The sequence below is a fragment of the Polistes fuscatus genome, unplaced genomic scaffold (genome assembly GCF_010416935.1).
Source record: "Polistes fuscatus isolate 324 unplaced genomic scaffold, CU_Pfus_HIC Scaffold8, whole genome shotgun sequence".
Classification (NCBI taxonomy): domain Eukaryota; kingdom Metazoa; phylum Arthropoda; class Insecta; order Hymenoptera; family Vespidae; genus Polistes; species Polistes fuscatus.
This window is the reverse complement of record NW_025113162.1, coordinates 518,470-541,523: the sequence shown is the minus strand read 5'-3', so window position 1 is coordinate 541,523 and position 23,054 is coordinate 518,470. Positions and strand designations below refer to the sequence as shown.

The following is a 23,054-nucleotide window of genomic DNA, read 5'->3' as shown; positions in this document are numbered from 1 at the left end:
GAATAGGAAACAGTGTTTCCTGTCTTATGTTAACAGAAGAAATTTAAGATATAGATAACGGAGAACAATTACTATTGGAAATGTGCATATTGATATTTCTAGAATATTTACAGATGATTTTTTCAAAAGTAAAGCTACGGGAAATGTTCTTTCTTTTGTTGTATTGGGATGGTTGATTATGAAGGCATGATAGAATTGCATGTATGTATGCGTGAGTGCTTATGTCGTACATGATTGAAAACTGAGCGATCATAGCATCAGTTATTATCCGCGATGGCGCGAAGTGAAAATTCCAAAGAAAGGAAAAATTAAGGATAAAGACGCTGAAAAAAATGACGATAGGCGATAGATGATAGATGATAGAAGAGAATGACGTATATATGTTATAGGAAAGCGAGACCTGCGGGGATTGTGAGCTTTTCCTAGGCATTTCCCACAATGCCAGGCGTTTTTAGGCAACAGGAAACAGAAGAATTTTTACGGACTTATTGGGCAACAGCACACAACACACACCCCGCTCCGAAACACACATAAAAGAAAGCATGAAGCGGGTTTTTGAGACTGTGCGTACTGCTATATAATATGCGCTAGACTATACTATGTTGTGTGTTTGTGTGTTGCCCGATAAGTCTGTTGGCAGATAAGATAACAATTCTTCTGTTTCCTTCGTTGCCTAAAAATGCCATGCATTGTGAGCATTTTCCACTTTTCCGGTACATACATACTTACATGTAATGAAAAGACAAGGGGATTATTATTAAAGAATATTGTTTAAGAGATTAAAAAGAGTATGCCTTGTGTGATGTTCCGTTAAAAAGTACGACATGTATAGGGAGACGTGAAAAGTAGTGCAAGATACGACGATTATTACTATAGACACTTACGATTTTATCCTATTTTACTTTATCAAATTATATCTTCAAATAAATATATTTTTATATATATTATATTATATTATATTTATATATATAATTCCTTTTCTTTTTTTTTAATTGTTAAGGAAAGCTAATATTATTAAAAAAACTGGTGTGTGTACTTATGTACGCACATAAGAAGTTATACTTCTTTGCCGTACCAAAACGAATATAACCTCAATAACCTCAAAAATAACTTAAAAAAAACTTCAAAGACAAAAAATAACTTAAAAAAAAACTGGTGTGTGTACTTACGTACGCACGTAAGAAGTTATACTTCTTTGCCGTACTAAAACGAACATAACCTCAATAACCTCAAAAATAACTTCAAACAAAAACTTCAAGGAAAAAAAATAACTTACAAAAAATAATTATTATTATATATATATATATAAGAAAGAATAAAAAAGAAAAAGAAAATATCATAATATAGATATCAGTCCACACTAAATATAAGAGAGATATATCGAATTACTTTATGCGTCAACGGCCATGGCGCTGTGATAGCATTGGTTCCCGCTCGATCATTTAAGTAAAGCAGCACTGAGTTCGATTAGTATTTGGATGGGTGACCCGCTTGAGAAAAAAAGGGGAAGAAGAAGAGAAGACAACTTCATGCCGTATACTTGAAATCGCTTTGCCGCGCGTCGTAAATACCGACAAACTTCATGATGTCATTTTCCCAGACGCTCGGAACAAAATCACTCCCCATTACATTTTCCCCAACGCGCCAAAGAAGTATAACTTCAAAAAAAATTTTTTACAAAAGAATAAGAAAAGTTCAACTGATACGACCATCATCAAAGAAACGATAGTCCAGGTTGCACGGTAAAAAGAGGGTATATCCAAGAAGCTTCGGAATATAACTCGATTATCCTAGCAAAAAGTAGGAATGACATCTTTAGAGAAACAGCTGGTAATTCGAACTGCCCTTACCTTCTTCTTTCTCTTTTTTTTTTTTTTATTTTATTCGCTATCTGAATTCAGCCCTCTTCTATTCTTATACCTTTCGGCTTTTTTCTTCTCACTGCGCCATATTTGAGGCTGCGAGGGGGGAGAGGCTTAAGGGTGATGCAATTCTCGATGTAATTCAATCGGGCGTCGATAGGCGACAATGGCGTCGTAATCTAAAATTACTTTCCTTAGAGGTCGACGAGGATCCTTTCGAAGGAGCGTTTATTAGCGTCAGACGGTACTAAAAGTCTCGTTACAAGCATTTTCCTGTCTAACTCTTGCGAAAGAGAGAGAGAGAAGGTTGAGGAGGAGGGGGACAAGGTGAACAATCCACCATGTCTCATTTTGAGCTGCGTTCAGAGAATATCCAGGCTTGCGAAGTTTCATGGTGGAACTCGAGATACGGCCATCTAACTCGCGACTTTAAGACACTCTTGTCGTTTCCTACCGACGACATCATTTAATAAAATAACTTTTAAAGTTATTTCTTTTGTGAGTTAGGAGAGAAAAGGGGGAGTGGTCATGGAAGAAGCTATCGTAAAATCTGAGCTGGATTTTTCAAGGACCAAGAAGTACATCGAATTCATGCTTTTTTATAACCGATAGTGTTATTATTATAGTATCGAGTTAAAATAAAAATAATTTGTTTTCATATATTAATGTAATATAATGTTTTTATAAATAATGTGTATAAATATATATTTATTTTTACAAATGTCTATTAAAAATATCTAAATTATGTATTTTGAAATGTATACAAAATTATATTTTTTTTTAAATATTAAAATATATAAAATGAATATTTTTTATCCTTGATATATAAATTACATATCTTTTTAAAGAGTCTTCTTAATTTATTCGATTTAAATGGAATGAATATTTATCTTTGAAAATGACAAAAATAAAAATACAAATTTCGTTCCAAAAAATTCTCAATAAAAACCCCGAAAAAATACGTGCAACTTCCACATTTTCAAAATATTTAAACAAATCTCCAAAGAAAATATTCCTAAAAGAATAAAGAAAACGACCACATAAAAAAAATGTAATCTAGAAAATAATACTGAAAAGAACAAAGACGTTGAAATCACTTGTTTCGTAGTATTCCAAAGATGAAGTTTCATCAAAGAGGTAGAGCTAATGACCGTATTCAGAGTACTTTCAAGACGATATACCGAATATGTTAGATTCAAAGTGAGTTATGTAGGTGCATAGATGCATAGATGATAGATACAGAAGAGAAGAGAAGAGAAGAGAGACACTCAGTCATTGTAAATTCGTATTAAGGATACGTTTCGGTACGCGAGGCCCGTTGGCTAAAAGGGCCACTGGAATTTGGGTCAGGTGACATCCTCTAATAAGGGCGCGCGTTAATAGGCTTACTTCGAGCTTTCAGGCATGGCCTGGAGTTAGATACAAGGGTGAGTTCTAGAATGTGATAGACAGAGATAGATATATACATAGTTATAGTGACAAAGAGGAGAGAGAGAGAGCAAGATGGAGGTGGGCGTGTATCTCCCTCGAGCCAGATTACTTGACGTACCTACAACTTGAAACCTTATACATGGACACGCCACGTGGCTCTCGGATACGAGAATTGGTCCCTTTGAGAGGACACGGCTTCCCGTTTATGAACCTTATCGTATATACTTGTTCCTTGGTGTTCCCTTCAAGTGCGCCTTTTAATTTCCCGATTCTCATTTCAACGAACTACATAAATACTTTGGTAATAACTTCAATATGGAACAAGAAATGAATCTCATTCGAAGATATCTTTTATTTAAAACCGAATCTTTCCTAGTACGAGCGCTCCAATTACTTCATAATATCTTTTCTAATGAATCGTGAATTTTGAGGACATAAGAGAGAGAGAGAGCGAAAGAGAAAAAGAAAGAGACAGAGGGAGAGAGAGAAAGAGAGAGAGAGAGAGAAAGAGAGAGAGAGAGAGAAGGAAGTGAGATAGGGTGAGAGTACCTTATAAAAAGTTGGAGCTTCGCCGGCAAGAGCGAACTCATTTGAAAGTCTAATTTAAATGATATATTCTAGCCGTCATCAATATAGAATTAATAACCAGCGCTCCTGCTACTTTCTTTCTCTCTCTTTCTCTCTCTTTCTCTCTCTTTCTAGTACCTTCGCATAGAAATTTATGAACGCCGTTTGACCCGACGCGACTAATCGATAATGAAATTTTAATCGAGATCAACATAAAAGACTACCACGGGAATATCTTTCCCTGTATTCCTACGAAAAATATTTTCCATTTTTTTCAATAGTTAGATCTTTTATTCTATGATTTTTTTAAAACTAATCAAATGCACGCGAGTTTAACCGTAGAATCGACCGAAATAATTCACGATTTATCAGAAATCTTTGACCGTGTACGTGTGTTGTTCGTATACGAGCGCGTGTGGTTTGTGTGTGTGTGTGATCCTTTTATTCTTATTTTCGTTAAAATACCTAGATAAATGTATATTAGACGCGATTATTAAAAAGAGATTAATCGAATAGCACGGAAGATAAATTTGCGAACAACATTTCCGTATGCGTCTTTATCGCTGCCAATAAAGTACGTAAATGTAGTGTCGATTATTCCGCACTTTATGAGTCACCTATTAGCATATCCAACAAAATTATAATCTACGAATTCGCATAAATTTACCTCATCTATTTATTAATAACGATGCTATCGCGTCATCCATCGTCTAAACACTACCCCTTTGATGGCTGGTTAAACTAAAAAATAGTTGATTTTTTATTATGAAATTACTAAACATTAATTTATAAAAAAAATGTCGTACATGTTAGGGAAAGTTTTTCAACTTTTCAACTGGTAAAATCGTAGTTGGGAGATATCATGACCAGAGAATCCTTGGTTATCGATTTGTAATCCTGTGTTGTACGTTCGCGTGACGGCGATATTGTCGACGCTTTTTGCCGGACTAAATCTACTCGAATGACCGTTCTCGCTGACTCGCTACTACTCGTCATGAATAAAAATAACTCCGAATGCACGCTTAGTCGCATTTTTCATTTCTTTTCGAAATAGCTACTTTTAATCATTCTAACGAATCATATATACGCAAGATGAATATTTTTCTTTTCAATTAATATCAAAATACAAGGTGAAACTGAATTTATTTCATTTCGTTTAATTATAATAACAGTATTATTTCGTTTTTCGAGTTCAATGACACATAATCATATCCAATTTTCTAATACAAAGTGGATCACAAACTTCCTACGTGGTTTTAAAAAGACTTTTAGCCTAAACATTGGAAAAATTTATTATAAACGAAATAAATCTTTAAAATTATAATTAAAATGAGTTTATTGATATTAAAAATCATTTAAAAGTTCTTATATTTTTTAAAAATTCTTATATTCTTTTTCTTATCCGATGTCTACGACGTTAATGTGAAGAAATAATCAAAGTTAATAGTTTTTCGAAAGGATAGTCTTGACATCGACGTTAAAAGACCACCCAGGGATGCTTTCGATACTGAAACGACAATGTCGAGCACACTAAGAAATTCTTTTTCTTTTCTATTCCTTTCTCTCTCTCTCTCTCTCTCTCTCTCTCTCTCTCTCTCTCTGTATCCCTATCTCTATCTTTCTCTTTTTCATTTTCCCGTAGCCACAGCGAGCTATATCGCATCGTTGCACAACTTGTATACGTTACGATATTGAAGATGGGAAAAGAAACACTTTACGTACGCCAAGTCGAAGGAACCACCACGTTGCATTCTTCGAAAACTTCTCATTACAGAACTTTGTCGGTGAATGATATCGATGAAAGAATTCGTTTAATGTCTTTTAACCCAACATCAGTTGTTCACTTTTATTCTATTTTTTCTTCATTTTTTGGTTTTTTTTTGCGTAAAATCTTGCGTTAAACTTTTCATTCATTAAATTTGCAATTTCGATTTCGAAACTTTTAACGAAGTCATGCGTAAAATAATTCGATAAGCGTATCAGTTAAACTGATAACATTTTAATTTTGATACTAAATTTGAAAACCCGATTATCAGATATTTACGTGCATCTAAAAAAATCATTACGTTACGTTTTTAAAGTTATCGAACTTCTTTTTCTAATTCTTTTCAGCTCTCTTATACTCAAAAAAAAACTATTTTTTTTTATTTAGAAATGAATAATCTACATTTTATGCGCTTTTATCACATTTTTTACAATGTCCACATTTTTACAAATTACAGGACGTTGTAAGAGCAGTTGTTAAACAATATTCGGCGCTCGTACACACAGGTTATCAGATTGATACCGAATATATAATATGTTACCGTCCAAATGGGAAATGCCGAGATATACCGAATTGCCTACAATGCCAAGTGTTTTTAGACAATGCAGGAAACAAGAATTGTTACGGACTTTTTCTAGGCATTGTACATAATACTTAGGTATTCTATAGAATACCAAATGCTGTTTAGGCAATGTTGAGAAGAATACATTATCGGGCAACGTGCGCACACATACCCCGTAGACACACACACAAAAGCGAGCATGGAGCGGGTTTTTGAGACTGCGCGTGCCACTATACTATGCGCACCTCTATAAACTGAAACTTACTCAATGCCAGTGTATTATTATGTAGGGCCCACTGTTACTTATCGTAGTAGAAGATTATTACATTTAGACCGATATTCATAGAGATTACCATGGAAAATCCATATCTTTTGCTCCTTATCATCGCGGAAGATAAGCAGGTTTGGAACGAAATGTTTCATATCTACTTTCTTGCTTTACCGATTCCTCATTTGTTATTCTACAGAATATCTAAGAAATGTGAGAAATATGAATACATTTCCCACTTTGCCCAAAAACGCCTGTCATTGTGAACAATGCCTACGCAGTGTTCCTAATTCAGGATTTCTCATTTGGACTATAACATATATACGGTGCTCATATTGAAAAGGTTAAAGGACCATCTAGGGATTTTTGTTGAAATAATGTTGAAGATATTTTGTTCTTAACAATCATTCAGATATTTAAAACATTATATTAAATTTTGGTTTTGTTGAAATATTTAACAAGAGAATATAATTTGATTTGTTGATTTTTGTATTTTCAGTTTGATACATCGAGATACCAGACCCGAGCCCTCGATAAGATGTTCCACATTAAGGGGTGCGACGAGACTGCCTTCGGCACCGGATCACCGGAGCGAGGCTCGATTGAGAATAGATCCAAAGGTGTTGGTCTTCGTCGAAACTTTATATTCCAGGCTGGGACGAGAGATAGCCGAGTTACTCGTTTATAACCGAATAAAGTGAGTACGCGACTAACCTCGTAAACGTTCAACTTCTATCGCTAAACTTCTATCGAAGGTCAGCTTTGAAAAATCCTGCGATAAAAACCTTCACCAACTTTCTTCCCATCTTCCCTCTTTCCCTTCCCTGAATTTTTCTACTTTCCTAAACAACATTTTTTTATTTCCTCCTTTTTTATTTTCCTAACAATCTGCTTGATAGGATTTTTCATACTTTTCTGCACAGAAAATATAAGGTTTTCTTTATTGTTTTTTCTTTCTGTTCTTATGTTTGTTGACAAGGAAGGACAAATGATTAAAGAAAAACATAGTTATTTCTTTTTTTATTAAAATAAAAATATTCTTATTTTATATTATTTTATATATACTAGAAATTCCCCGTGTTTGATGGAGACATATTAAATAAATTACAATTAGCGAAAATATTTCAACGAATTTATTAAATCGTTATTAAATTAATATTTTAATGTTAATTTAATCAGTTAAAGAATAATACATCTGTTTAATATTATAAACGAATATTTGAGAGATAAACGAAAAAGTTTCTGTATATATAAACCATAAATTTCAAATAGAATAGTAAACGTTGTTTTTTGTGGAAAATCTTTTGGAAAAGTAGTTTAAGAGTATCCAAATCTTTCTGGTAGTAGCTCTTGGAAAATTCAAAACAGGCGCGAAGTGTGGAACTTTGACCCTCTCTCTCTCTATGTTCAGATTTGCTCCTCAGTAGAGAGGAAGAAAGTTGATCTATTTTTGAAAAAGTAGTAAGAAGATTTGAAAAAGATGAGAAAACTACGAACTAAACCCTCTTTTCAACGGAATCTTTCAACGAGGAAGTGAAATAATAATGGTTGCCAATATGTTCAAATTTTGTTCGTAATTATCGGAAATGGAAGCAGGTGACACGAGAAAAGTGAGATGGAAAGATGAAAATCGCATTTCCGTGAATATAAACGTTCGTCGGATGAAAAATAACGATGAATGGAGATTGCTAAAGATAAAGGAAGAAGAAAAAGAATGAAAAAGGAAAAAAAAGAAAGATGGAAGATAACCGGAAAACATTGATGAAAAGAAAGAGACAGAGAAAGATATGACGAATATGAAAGTAGAGGGTGAATTGACAGAGATAGTTTCAACGTAGAATATAAAGAAAAGGAAACGAGGAGAATAAGCCATCGGATAATCGGAAAACCAACTGACGCATATCTACGCGAATACTACACGACATACACGCAAAACATACACTAACACATAAACTGATCTCGAATAAAACCGACGGTCTCTCGTTCGCTTTATCCGCTGCAATTTCATAATCGATAATCGTGCCTCGAGGTAGAGACCATAGTGGATAGGTAACGTTGTCCACCGAATGGAAAACATTCCTGTCTATCTATATATCCACAGGGTGTAACCAAAATATGCTCCGAAAACTTGAAGTATTTATTTTTTATATATAAAGATTCAAAATAGGTTTTACCAAAATGAAATGCAAAATACTGAATTTTCTAAGTTATGATACTTTCAAGTATGAATTTAATGTATTTTGATTAGGTTCAAATACGTGATCACTTATAATGAACTTCTTGTTTTACTAATCATCTATGTTGTGTTGCGTTCTTTATTGAAATAATTTGAACGGAAACATTGCAACGGAAAATTCGTGATCGTGTTGATCAGCGATAAAGACACCTGAGATAGATAGGTTTTCACTGAAAAGATATATGATATTTACTTTCAGTTGATTCAGTTGATCCATATTTATAATTGAGCTGTTCACTGTACAAATCAATTAACTCCATAAAACAAAAAGTGAGGAAATGCGATGAAATAATATGCATTGGTTTTTAAAATTCCTTCTATAATATAAATTCAAATAAATTTTGTAGAAAAAAAACGCTTGCTAGTGCATTTGAGTTATATTATTGAAACGATTTCCATTAGAGTACAGAGTTAATCAAAATGACCTCTGAAATAAATTGTTTATTATTCAGTGGTCAAAAAAAATATTGTCGTTTAATGATGTTAACCTTTTATGTTTGGGGAATTTTGTATAAATATAAAAAGTTATGATTATCCCAAGTGCTTTTACACTTAAATTTAAGATTTTTCGACAAGTAAAGTTAATCAATTTATGCAGTGAACGGCTCAATTGTTAGGCGGACTCATATTCAATTTATTCGCACATAATCAGTTACGTAATCAAATCAGTTCAGTTGACTCATATTCAGTTAGTTGATTCAATTGTTATAAACAAATTCAGCTAGTTAATATAAATCAGAGGTTAAATCAGAGGTCAGGTTAAGAAAATATTATGGACCTTAACAACAAAGGTAAAAGAATTAAAGTAATATGGATCCCCAGTCACATCGGGTTCAGTGGCAATGAAGAAACAGACAAAACTGCACACGAGGCTGCCAAACTCCCAATCTACAAAGATATCAGGATGTTAAAGTAATAATTAAAGAAGCTTCTATCAGTTTCTGGAATCTCAAATGGATAGATAGCGCCCAAACAAAAATTCACAAAATAAGATCGAATATCCAAGAGATGCCCAAAATTTCGATGCCAAACAGAAGAGACCAAGTATTCGTATCGGTCACACGAAACGAACACACGAATATTTACTCACTAAGAAAACGCTACCCAAATGTGAAACTTGCAATACTCCAAACAGCATCGAATATATTCTACTTTACTACACCAAATACACTGGCAATAGAAATCAACACCGAATTAAAGAATTTGAATGAAAGTAACAACATCCGGAATGTATTAGTCTTTTTGAAAGAGATAAATTTTCTGAATTTTTTGTAAAACGGATGTACGATCGGAAACGATCGTAGACTATTAACCCTTATTCGAAGTGCGCGCCTTAATCCTATAGGGAATTTCGAGGCGCTAACGTTCACGCCTCCCACCACTCGTACCCCTACTACGTACGCCCTGCTGGGCCCATTAGCTAAGCAACGAAGCTATAGGAGGACGATCGAGATACGCGTTTTCGTCGAATTTGTGTTGAAAATAACTAAATACCGTGTACGATAATTCTCCACGAGGGCGGCGGTGCAGATTTAAGTACGTGTGATTTTATAAATAAACAAATGAAACAAATAGTTCTCTTTGATGTTTTTGTTGCATTTTACGTGCAGTATTATTCATTTTTATACTAATTGAGTTAAAGATAAATTGATTCCATTTCACAATTTTTTTACAGATATATAGGATGATTTATCGACATTTTTTTCATGCTGTTATTTTTTCTTGACTTTGTGATATTATAACCAATTATTCCATTTTCTTTAGTTTATAATTTTTCATTTACTTCGTCGACTTATTTATCTATTTTTTTCCTAAGTTAAAATTAGGTTTTTTCATATTTAAAAAATAGGTTAGAACGAATCGATGCGCTCTCTAGTGTCAATAGAAATCATCCTGTCATTGTGTATATCGTAGCCACATTTATAACACTGCGGTCGTCCTCCTTGTATATAGTCTTCGTGGCAAAGACACTCATTCTATTTTTCCATTAGACGCCTACGACGATACATTTTAAACGACCAAGAACCAACGAAGAGCCGACAAAGAGCAGACAAAGAAAGCGAAATACCACCATCCTTCATATTACCACAAAAAAAGCCAAAAAATAAAGTAAATGAAGCGTAAGCACTCTTTACACGTTTATAGACGAGCGAGACGTGTCTAATCACGTGTCTAATCTTTGGTTGAACATCATTAATTTGTATCCGAATTAACAAACAGCGTTTTCATGTCGCAAGGCTTTTCCTTGACGAGCCAATAAAGTGTTATACTTTCTATTGGCTCAACCACGTGTTTTTATTTCTTATTTTAATTTAATCCTTTATCTTCCTCATAATCAGCTTCTCACAATCACCAGAGGACTCCATGTTGGAGGAATCTGCGAACAATACAACGGACATCCACGTATCTTTTAAAAATCGGATAATTTTCTTGACAATACCTGTATGATGAAAGTGGTCGCTAATGACTTCATTGTTAATGCGACCACTTAAAAATAAATTTTTACCAACAAAATATCTCTTAAATATTACAATTTCTAAATTTTAGTTACATCTTTCGTAACGTTTATACTTTATCGTTTAGTAAATGTATGTGTACTTGAATGAACGTGGATCGGCGCCAGAGAAAGTTTGTTATCAAAGATTGCTAGCTTCAGATTCTATACTAAACTCTGAGTTACGTTTTAGTATTGGTCCGAAAAATGTCACGCTAAAAAAGAGAAAGATAGATAGATAGAGGTGGAAAGAGAAGAGAAAACTGGTAGGTAGTATAGTTCAGAATTAGAACTCGTAGTACGAATGGATCGCGTAAATCCGAGGATCGGCATGAAAATAAAAAGTTGACGGGGAGATACGGCAAGTTTGGAATGCTTTTACCGTGTACGTCTACGAATAGTGGGAAACGCGGATGAATTGTCCCTTTACCAAATTACCAGGAGTCCTCTGGAAAATTAATGGAACGACATTTCGAGGCATTGTCGCCGAATTTAAAGCACGATTCTACAATTGGATACCAACAGTCACTTCACTCAAACTTGACTACTTTTATTTTTATTATTTTTACCGATATTCTCGTTCTTTTCTCTTAAAAACTATCGTAATTATTATTCTCAAATTATTTTTCATCATTTTCTATATCAAGTTGTATACAGAATTTTCAAATTTTTATTTCCTAAACCGTTTCTCGAAGATAGATTATTTTTATTGTTATATTTAATCGACAAATAAAGTTTGGATAAGAGATTATTTTCAAAATGTATTGAAAAAATCTGCAACCATTGACTCGGTAGTACTTGGATTATGTAATTTTTATTTAAATCGCAAGTAATACAAGCTCCCAGGTTTCACCATGAGATAGAGATTACTGCCTACGAAGGCTCACGAGATATAATTATTACCATTCCTTATAAAATGATACTCACGGCAAACTCTTAATTAAAATCGCGTGTAATGAAGTTTCCTTCAGCTCAGCCAAATAACGTTAAAATTTATTATTCTTATTTTTTAATAAATACTAAATCTCTTATCACTTCATCATTATTATTATTATTATTATTAATATTATTATTATTATTACTATTATTATTATTATTGAAGTTATTAAAACTTGAATATAATTATTAAATTTGGCAGTGACTTTGTATGAAAGACCAGAGATAAGACTTTAAACATTTAAATAAAAATGAAAACTTCAAATTTAAATTCACAAAGGAAATATGGTATCTGCTTATCTATCTCAATATTTTAAACATATATGTAAAACATTTATATGAACACACACAGGCACATTTCACAATGTTCACATATATTGGTAGGGTGTAAAAGACTACTACGGAAGGGACGTATACCCTGAGGCACATACGTCACCCTAGCTTGATACGCGCCTTATTAAACTTAAACGCTAATAAGGGTTACATACCAATTTGCTATAATCGACTGTTAAGGTTAATGACTATTTCGTAATTACCTACTTTGAAAATAAATACTAGCACGTAATGGTATATAATCATACTTAAGTAATATACGTATTTTCTTAATAATTGAACAATACGATTAGACTAATATACTAAACGAATCTACAAGGTGTCTGGAACAAACATCCTACACGTCCCACATTTTAACAGATCGCAAAACAAAATAAGAAACAAAATTATACAAAATATAATAGAAGAATATTTTAGAATAAAACAAATGTAAACAAAAAAAGAGAGATACAAATATTTCAAAGATAAATCCCAGTATATTTGATGACGAACAATCACATATTTTACTCTAATTTGAAATTCTGCGAACAGATGCGTAATCCACTACCTACTACACGCGCGTATACACCAAATGAGAATTATATCGGGTATAATTATTAACACAATAATAGTTGGCAAATAAGGGAAACTTAAAACTAAACTCATAATATAACTGATCCTACTAGTTCGAGTAACACTTGAATAAATGCATAAATGAAAATTCAGAAAGCGTTTGTGGAAAAACAAGAATTAGTAAACTACTAGTTAAAACTTCGCCTCTGAAAAGGATTAATTTATAATCTATACTTACATACTAATAATCCTTTTTTTTTCTTTTCTCATTTTTCAAATATTAAATATTTCAACAAATTATTTTCTTTTGACTTTTAAATGTATTTGAAAAACAATATTTAATATTTAACAAATCTTTAACCTATTGCTTACTATCATTAGTTGAATTATCTAGAAAGGTTATAATTTTTTATTTAAGTATAAAATCTATCGATATTTTCTTGTTTATTTTCCATAATTTGACGATACATTAAAATAAATAGCCTTTCAATTCGTTTACTAGGATGCAAAGCATGTAAAATATTGCATTCAACTAAATTACACGATTAAGGTTCGTTTTACTCGGTAATATCGCTAGAGATAATATTTCACGTAATTACGTATCGTTAATTAATTAATATTATTGATCGAAACAAAAAAATTCCCTATGCCAAGCTAAGAAAAAAAATGAGCAAGTAGGAAAAACATATAATTTATAAAGAGGTTAGTAAAAAATGCAACACTCTCGCGAGTAAAACTCACAAGAGGATTTACTCATGGTCGTGCACATCAATAATCAATTTAAAAAATTACAACCAGTACCAACGTCGATCAGAATCTTTCATTCTCGACACGATGGATACCATAGGGACTTTACATTTTTTATACTCACTACTTTCAAGTTCTCTGATGGTTTTAAAACACTCGTTCGCGTCGTAGGATCGAAGTAGAAACGGATTTATCCATTGTAGGTAGAAATTGAAAGAAGTCGAACATTGAAGTTGGTCCAAGTAACAAAAAAGCAACAATGATCTGCACGCAACAATTGTTTTCTAATTCATTGCAATGAACAAAAGTTATCAAATAATTGAATATGAAATTTCTATTAATTCTTCTATCAAATAATCATTATATTGTTTTAATCATTTTCTGTATATTATTTTTTAAAATTTGTTTATTAATATTCTTCTATAAAACAATCGTTTGATTTTCTAATAAATGATAATTATTTATTCATAACGATACGAGCATTGACTTTCGTTCCTGATAATTTACTTTTATATTCATTATTAAACTCGGTGTATCTGTTGAAATAAAAAAAAAATTGAACGCAAACGAGTATTACTTTATTCATAGTCAATTAATTAAAATATATAGATGATGTATTTATTATACTTTTATTTATGTAATATACTATTATAATATACACTTGTATCGAAAAATTGACAAAAATCTGAAGATATGTGTAAAAATTTTAAATTATGAATAGATACCGATTCCGCTTTCTCCAATCTTTCTTTATTTATATAATGAAAAAAATAATCTCTGTTATTAGGAAAATTATTAAAGGAAAAAAAGGAGGAATACGAGGTCTGTTCAAAAAGTATCGTGAATTTCGTGTTTTTTTCAAAAATTATTTATTTATTCATGAATATCTATTTTGTCCCCTTCAAAGTAATCCCCATCAGATATTATACACTTGTGCCAACGTTTTTTCCAATCCTCGAAGCACTTCAAAAAATCATTTTTATTGATCTTGTTCAGCTCCTCCTCCGATGCCGTCTTTATCTCCTCAATCGTAGCGTAGCGTCGTCCTTTCATGGGCTTATTCAGTTTCGGGAGCAAGAGAAAGTCACAGGGGGCCAAATCTGGGGAATACGGTGGCTGCGGCATCATTATTGTATTGTTTTTGGTCAAAAATTTGCGCACAAGCAACGATGTGTGAGCAGAGGTGTTGTTATCATTGTGTAAAAGCCGAAAAATAGGCAAAAATCGAAGACGAGCCAAAATACATCCAAACAAAATAACTGAACATTCAAAGTGGCCGAACTTGTCAGCATAAGTGTGGGACACGAGTACCAACATAACGCCACAAAAAAATTGAAAATCGAATATAAGTAACCCGCGGGAATTCAAAATTCGCGATACTTTTTGAACAGACCTTATAATCGAGCGAACTATTACAAATATATCGTGATTAAAAAAGAAATTTGTTATATTATAATAGATGTAAAATATTACCTATTACTCTTAGAAGCAACGAGACGTCTTATTTATTTGAAAGTTCGTACGATAATAACAAATATCTCATGTCCTTGGACACGAACGACAATTCGACGTTTTCCACGAATTTTATTTTTCTAAGAATTCAAGGTGAAAAACAAAGCCGAGAGCTTATATACGCATCTCTTCATATATGCATTTTTGTTTACGACCTTCCAACGACAGTTTCCATATGATCACTTTACCGTTCGGTTGTTAAATGAAAATAGAAGATTTACATACGTCATATTTCATCTCGAATTTTATTACTTTTAAAGAATTGGATGAAACTTGTAAAAATTGTGGTAAGATTTTTACATTTATTTGTTATATGAATTAATTCGGAATATTAATAATGAAAAATAAGGAATTGTAAATACGTTTAGACGATTATTGACTTTTCTTTTATTGAATTTTTCTATGAGTCAGATGTGTATGAATGTGAATATTTGTGTGTGTGTGTGTGTGTATGCAGTGAGTCACAGGAATATGTGTATCCACCCATTCCCATTGTAAATTTTAAATAATTAATATTTGCAAATCATGCAAAATTTCAAAATTCTTATGCACAGAAACGTATTCAAAAAATTATGAAATTTTCAAATTAATAACAATTTTATTGCATAACATTTTGTTTTTTAGTGAAATCTAATTTTACTTACACAATATATTTTTATTAATCATTTCTTTTATTATATTTACATAAGATATAATAAAAGTACAATTATTTGTGTAAGTAAAACTTGGTTGGCTTTTGCATTTTCTGATTGTATTAACACGAGTGGTCATGTAAAACCAATTTTACTATCATTTATGTCCAATTATATATTTTTTAATTTAATTAATATTAAGATATATATTTCTTCGTATATAAGTGTTTAGAAATATTGTAGTAGAAACAAATATTAATTGTAAAAAAATTGACAACGAAGGTACGAATACTACTGCAATTTACTTGTGTATACATTTACATATTTTTTAATAATTCAATCGATTATGATTAAATGAGTTATTAATTATAAACATTTATCTAGACACACGCACACATTCGAATGAAATATATTTTGATTATAAAAATAACTATATGTATGTATAAATGTATATTTATATAAAGATCAGAGAAGAAAAGATAAGGATTTTATTCTCGTTTAAAGTAAATTGTCTACCGTGGATAGAAGATAACGATCGTCGTTTGAAAGAGAGAAACAGCATCTTGTTACAGAGTAGCTTTCACGAGAGTTACGATCTAACACAAATAAAGTATTCAATTTAAAATAAAAAGAAAAGAGAAAGAAAATGGAAAGAAAGAAAGAAATGTCAGTAAGCAACGTCAGCTTATCTCGCGTAGAAAAGGTTGCCACGAGTATTATGCGTGACGGAGTGGCCCCATAGTTTTCTGTTTCCTTCTAGTACGTAAAATTCAAGTTGGTTTGGTTGGTTCATGCTCGTTGGTTGGTGTTCTTGGTTCCTTCTTTACTTTCCTTCTAACTCTTCAAATAGATTGCGAGGAAAAGGACTACGAAAGTCGCTGCTAGAATTTCTTTTGACAAAAATTGCATAAAACGCGTATCCTAGCTTTTTCTCTTTTCTTTCTGTTTTCCTTTTAGCTTAGCAGCTACAGAGATACATATCTCATTCGAGAAAAGTTTGGGTCCTGTGCGTGTTTCCAACCCCTACCAACACAAACACCAACCACCTTTCCTCATCCACTTCCTTTAGAAACGGCATTGTCGCAAATAGAGGCAATTGAATGAAAATTGTGTCGAGAGAAAAGTTAGAACAGTGTTGGTAACAGCAGCCGCACGTTTCGAAAAAGGAAACGGGCTTTGCGAATTAACTAAACAAAAAAAAAAAATTACAAAACAAAACAAAAAATAAAGGGAACAAAGAAAAACAATAAGGGAGGAATAAACGAGGCGGGCAAGCAAACTCGGTGAATTTTATATTTTATGCGAAATAATATACGCTCATTCTTTTTTCTCCCCACACGAGATCATAATAAAATCTCCATCCATTTCGTTTCTCCGTCCAAATAATTATTTTCTCCTGTAATCGTTCAATCGTATAAACAATATTGATAATGATCCACTAATTCGAAGATCACTGTTGTACGATAAGCAAGATTAATAGGGGGAGCATTTCGATGAGATACGGAAAACGAGACGGCATCGATCAAGTGGGGTGGACAGAATGGGGAAGAAAGAGAGATAGATAGATACGACAAAGGAAAAGAAAAAAAAAGAAAAGATAAAGACAGAAAGAGTAGTCCGTTCCTTTCCTACTTCCTCGTTATTTTCCACTATCCCCGGCTTTAACGCAGTCTGCAGCACAATACTCGTTATCCCGAAGAGACATAGACGGAGATGCAAGATGGTTGAACGCGAGAGGTGAGAGGTTAGAGGATAAGAGAAAAAGGGTAAACGTTTCAGGGCACGTTGCTAGAGGGTGGAAGCGACGATCGAACCCTTCGCTTTCATTTTTCTTTTCTTTACTTTTTTTGTTTTTTTTTCTTCTTTTTGTTTCTTTCTTTTTCGTCACACGCACGCACGCCATCCATCCCTTATCTTCTTTGTTTTTTATCTTTTGTTTGTATCTTCCTTTTTCCATCTCCTTCCTTTCTTCCTTCCTTCCTTCTTTCCATCTCTCTTCCTTTTCTTTCATCCCCATTCTAAAGTTTCCCTTCACGTTGATAAAACAAAACAGAAAAAAAAAGAAAAATATAAATGCAAGCTTTTACACCTTGATCCATGTGATTCATCGATTACAAATCGAAACTCCGAGAGGTGTTATCAATCTTTCACATTTTATCTTTTTCGTTTTTATTTGTTATCACTTTTTCTTCGCGAGTATGTTTATTTCGATTCGTTTTTACTTCAAGATTTTGTTTTTTGACAAGCAACGTTCTAGGGTACAGAGGTAGAATTAGATTTAGGACGGAGAGAGATAGAGTAGAGACTTTCTAGTTGCCTTTTCATGGTAAACAGGTTTTCATCCATAAAAAATGTTCCTTGGAATTCGTCCAAACTAATAAATAAATGAAATTTTAATTAACATCCTTCCTATCTTCACGACGTCGAAAACTTGCTAACAAAATTGCTCGGGGGTAAAACTTTAGTATTTTTCTATTCAATTTATCTTACATACAATTTTGTACATTCGATCGAACACCTTTCTTTCTTTCTTATTTTATTGTATTTGTTATTTTTTTTCAACGGTGCGTACGTAACATTTTTTCAATTTTTTCCAAGATATTACAAAAGCAATACTGGTCAGTGATCTCTCTTTTTTTTTTACCTTTTTTTTCCTTTTTTGCAGATATGTATCATACATACGAATGTATGAATAAAAAAAGGTATCGATAAAAAAGAAAAGATTAATAAAAATAAAATAAAACGAATCATAGAGATATTTTTTAACAACTATACCTGTGTACGATCGATAACGTGTACATACATTATACAACACGCACGCACATATGTATTGTGTATGTATATACATACACAAATATATCAAAGTAATATCGTATTCGATATCGGCGAATTGATTTACAACAATTTGTATTTCGTTCATTTTCGTATATGACGGTGATATCGGGGAAAAATAACGCGAAAAATGCATTAACTGGTTTTCGATTTAGAAAGGGCATATCTTCGCATTATTACGTACGAGAAAAACAGAGAAAGAGAGAGAGAAAAAAGAGAATGGTAATAGAGAGTGAATAAAAGATAGGTGAGGTGGTTGTGGGTGGTGGTGGTGATGATTACAGTGAGAGGAGAAGGTTGAATACTTTCACGATATGGGACGAAATTTTTCTCGAAAGCAAATATATGTGTATACATATATATATGTATGTAGATATTTTTGTTCTTTTTGTTCTTTTTTTTTTCCTCTCCATTCTATACAATTCGACGGAAGGGGACAACGCTCTCGATAGCAAGCGTCGACAGGAGGAAAAATATCGGTCTATTTTCGCAGCTGGACTCGGGCCAACCGGTCATCGAATAATGTCTGCTCGCGGTGTGTAACGCAACGTTTAATTGCCGATAAGTTTGCAAAAACTCCATGTCTCATCGTGAAACATACCTTAAAAAGAAAAAGAAAAAGAAAGACCGATAAAATAAAATATAAAAGAGAGAGAGAGGGAGAGAGAGAGATAAAATAAGGATGATTTAACAGAAGGATACGGAGAAATGTTTTCTTTTCCTTCTCATCTTCGCGTGTATAGTACTCGATATTAAATAGAATTTACGCGAAATAACTTCCGATTCGGGTGACAGAATGAACGACTGCTATCGAAGGGTGGAAGAGACGTTAGAAAAATAACTTCGTTCTTTTTTGGAATTTCGCCAAACTACCCCAGGATCTTCGATTATCCTCACCGTTATACCTTCCTCTTCTATTATTTTTTTATCTTTCCTTTTTAATGATCGAACAGGATGAAAATAGTGTAATCTTCTTTTCAGAAATCCTATTTATTTGGTTAATATTATTTTTGAGTATTTTTTAATCGATATTTTGTATAATAAGAGAGAGTTTCTTTTTTCTTTTTTATTATAAATAACAAGTCTCAGTTTTATAGAGTTTTATACAAGTCTCAGGATTATACAATTGACATTGATATTTTATACAAATATACATAAAACATTGACAATTTTTCTTTAAATTAATCGATGTGATATCGACTACCTTTATATCGATATTTTATTGTTTCAAATACTGATTGAAAAATATTTGAAAGCACTGATCCAACAAATAACAGTACCGAAAAACTAATCTAAAGAAGGAAATATGAAAAAAGAAATAAAATTGCAATGGATGGATTGCAAAAAAGCGGAAGAAAAAAAAATGGAAAGAAAGAGAGAGGCAGAGAGAGAGAAAAAAAAAGGATGAAAAGATCGGGAAATATTCGAGCAATTCGAATCGACATTGTTAAAAAGGAAGGCCACGATAATCGAGCTTGTCACGCTCAATCATGTTCTCGCTTCAGGATATTTCGAGGATCACCGGGTTCTCCTCGCTTTATTAGCTCTATTGTTCGTCGACAGGGGGTTGGCATCGGTCCGGCTACCTTTTCTTCTTCCACCCACCCTTCCTCCCTCTCTTCCTCCCTCCTTCTCTTTTTCCCCCATTTTTTTTCTCTTTTTTTTTTCATTCTTTTTTCCCTCATCGACGAAAACGCTCTCCACAGCTTCCGGATTTCGCGTTCTCGTGGTGGATTTTGCGGTGAACGCGAAACTCGTGCCCGCGAATGAGTGAGAGAGAAAGAGAGAGAGAGAGCTTTGACTTAAGCCGACTTAATTGTTCCGTCGTCTAGCCAAATTTCCTCGTGGTTACACACTTCCCATGGTTTTCTTTCGAAGTAATTCAATAAAATGAACGAAGAAAGAGAGAGAGAGAGAGAGAAGATAAAATAAAAAAGAAAGTAATTAATACGTCTCAGAAACTGCACACGACGTTTTTCTCTTGGCACGAGGAGGAAAATTTTGAAGATATAGAAAAAGGAATCCATTGAAGTCAAAGAAATATTCTTTTTCTTTTCTTTGTTTTTTTTTTTCTTTCTTCTATCCACTCTCCGAGGAATCTATTTTCCATATCGTATCTATTATTCTTCTTTTACTCATACCTCGAGAAACTTATCGTTTGCATAGTTTTCTCGTTCAAGTACGACTATTACAGACGTAGACTTTTTATTCTATTTTATTCTATTTTCTCTCTCTCTCTCTCTTTTTCTCTCTTTCATGGGGTTTCTTTTCTATCGAGTCGCAAACGTATTTTCCGTGTGAATTCGATGATCACGTGAAAGGTTCGAGTATTACTACTTATACTTCAAATACAAATAATTCTTTTTATATCTACCCTTTCAGTTTGCCATCCCTTTGATGTGACTTTTGAGAAGAAATAGTTGAAGTACGTTTATCGTCCTCGTTCTCGTCGTTATTACTCACTCTTACATTAAACGTTAATCCTTTTCCACTTTTATTTTTTCATCCCTTCTTCTATAGATTTTTTTAACCTCTAAGAAGAAGTAGAAGAAGAAAAACGTTTCGTACGAGCGTTACGATATCGACGCTCGTCAAATAGATTTTCAACGGTAGGAATAAAAAAAAAAAGTTTCTATAATAAAAGTACGATAATTCCCCATGGGAATGATTTTTCCTTAGGAAATGCAAACTCTTTTCTTTCTTGAAGAGAAACGAGAGAACGCACCCGTTGGTAAGACTAACGTTCGCTCGTTCTCTTTGAAAAACAATCGGGCTTTAAAGAAAAGAAGAAGAAGAAGAAGAAGGAGGAAGGAAGGAAGGAAGGAAGGAAGGAAGGAAGGATGGAAGGAAGAAAGGAAGGAATAGAAGAAGAAGAGGGAGTTCGAATGAGAAAGAGTAAGAAGAGGAAAGAATGGGGAGGAGAAAAAAAGAAAAAACAAAAAAAAGAGAAGGATGAGAAAGATGCTCTTTGAACAGTCTCCGAATCGGTTCGTCGCAAGGATCGTTTGCGATTCATCGATCGATCGGTAGATGAATGAATGGATGTATCGATCGATCGATTGATCGATCTATCTATCTTCAAAGTCTATTTACACCGAAGAGGAATTGAGAGGGCTCAGGAGAACTCCCTTCCTTCCTTCTTTCCTCACCCTCCCCTCTCTCTCTCTCTCTCTCTCTTTCTCTTTCTTTTGCAAAAGAAGAATGGATGATCGAAGAAGGAACGGCAGCGTTACGGTGAGAGAAAGATGCCGAATAGGAAATTCATAAAGCACTTCTTAAGCTAGAACTGCGGCTCGAGCGTGTCAGTCAGTGACCTTTCCGCTCGCGATCTTAGTCGTTGGTATGGTTGCTTTCCTGAGAATTCAACCGAGTTTCTTTCGAATCGGTCAATGCCATTGAAAACAGAGTTAAAAAGCTCTTCTAGGGTTTGGTTCTTCGTTTTAAACGACTAGGACGAATTTCATTATGTTTTTTTTTCATCCCTTTTTTTTTTTTTGTCATTATAGAGTAACCTTACTTTCGTCGAATACTTTGTTATATTCTCTTTTTCACTTTTTCTTTTTTCTTTTTAATCACTATTTTTTTTCTTTTTTTTTTCTTTTTTAGTTTATAACCTTTAAGTGAATCTACAGTTGAATATTTATTTTTGTCATCTTTTCTCAAAGGTTCGTAGATCTCTTTGGTAATTAAAGTCTTGCAATTAGTTCTACTTTTGCTTATTTTTTTTGTTTTCCATTTATATCGATATTATTTTATTTTTCCTTTAATTTATTAATCTCAAATTTAATTACAGTTTGATATTATTTTATTAATTATTTCTTGTCTTTTAAAGAACTACCAGAGTTTCTGTTGAACTCATTCTAATTTTAAGTCGAACGAATTGATCATTATTAATAGTATCAATATTTAAATCTATCGAAATAATTTTCACTCGCTTTTCGTTTATTCCTATTTACGTATCATAAGACCTCACTGATTTAATAATAGATTTATATACAATTTGTCTTCTGCCGTTTTTAACTTTTAAGATTAATACTAATAATGTTAACGTATATCAAATTTCAAATATAGAATAAATCAGATAACAAATTTGTCAATACTAAAATATCATGATCACATTCGAATAGTTTTCTATCTCTTTTTTTCTTTCTCTCTCTCTCTCTTTTAGAGAGATGGGTTCGATTGCTGGATGAATAAATCCTGCAGTTCTTTTCCAGCATCCTTTTGTCTCTTTCTTCACGGTTGAAAAGAGACCAAAAGAGAATCCGTAAGTCGTGAGATAATAGGGATACTTTGCGACGATTTTCACTGCTGCAACGGACAAC

At 32.9% G+C, this 23,054-nt stretch overlaps 1 protein-coding gene across 3 annotated transcripts in view; it reads left to right on the top strand.

The window, feature by feature from the left end:
- The window catches only part of LOC122524733 (bifunctional heparan sulfate N-deacetylase/N-sulfotransferase), a 324,826-nt gene that overhangs the window by 265,413 nt on the left and 36,359 nt on the right, over nucleotides 1-23,054 (top strand). For all 3 annotated transcript variants that reach the window (XM_043647139.1, XM_043647142.1, XM_043647140.1), the window contains one exon: nucleotides 6,955-7,152. In XM_043647139.1, coding sequence (XP_043503074.1) covers nucleotides 6,955-7,152 — 198 coding nt within the window. The remainder of the gene's footprint in view (nucleotides 1-6,954; nucleotides 7,153-23,054) is intronic.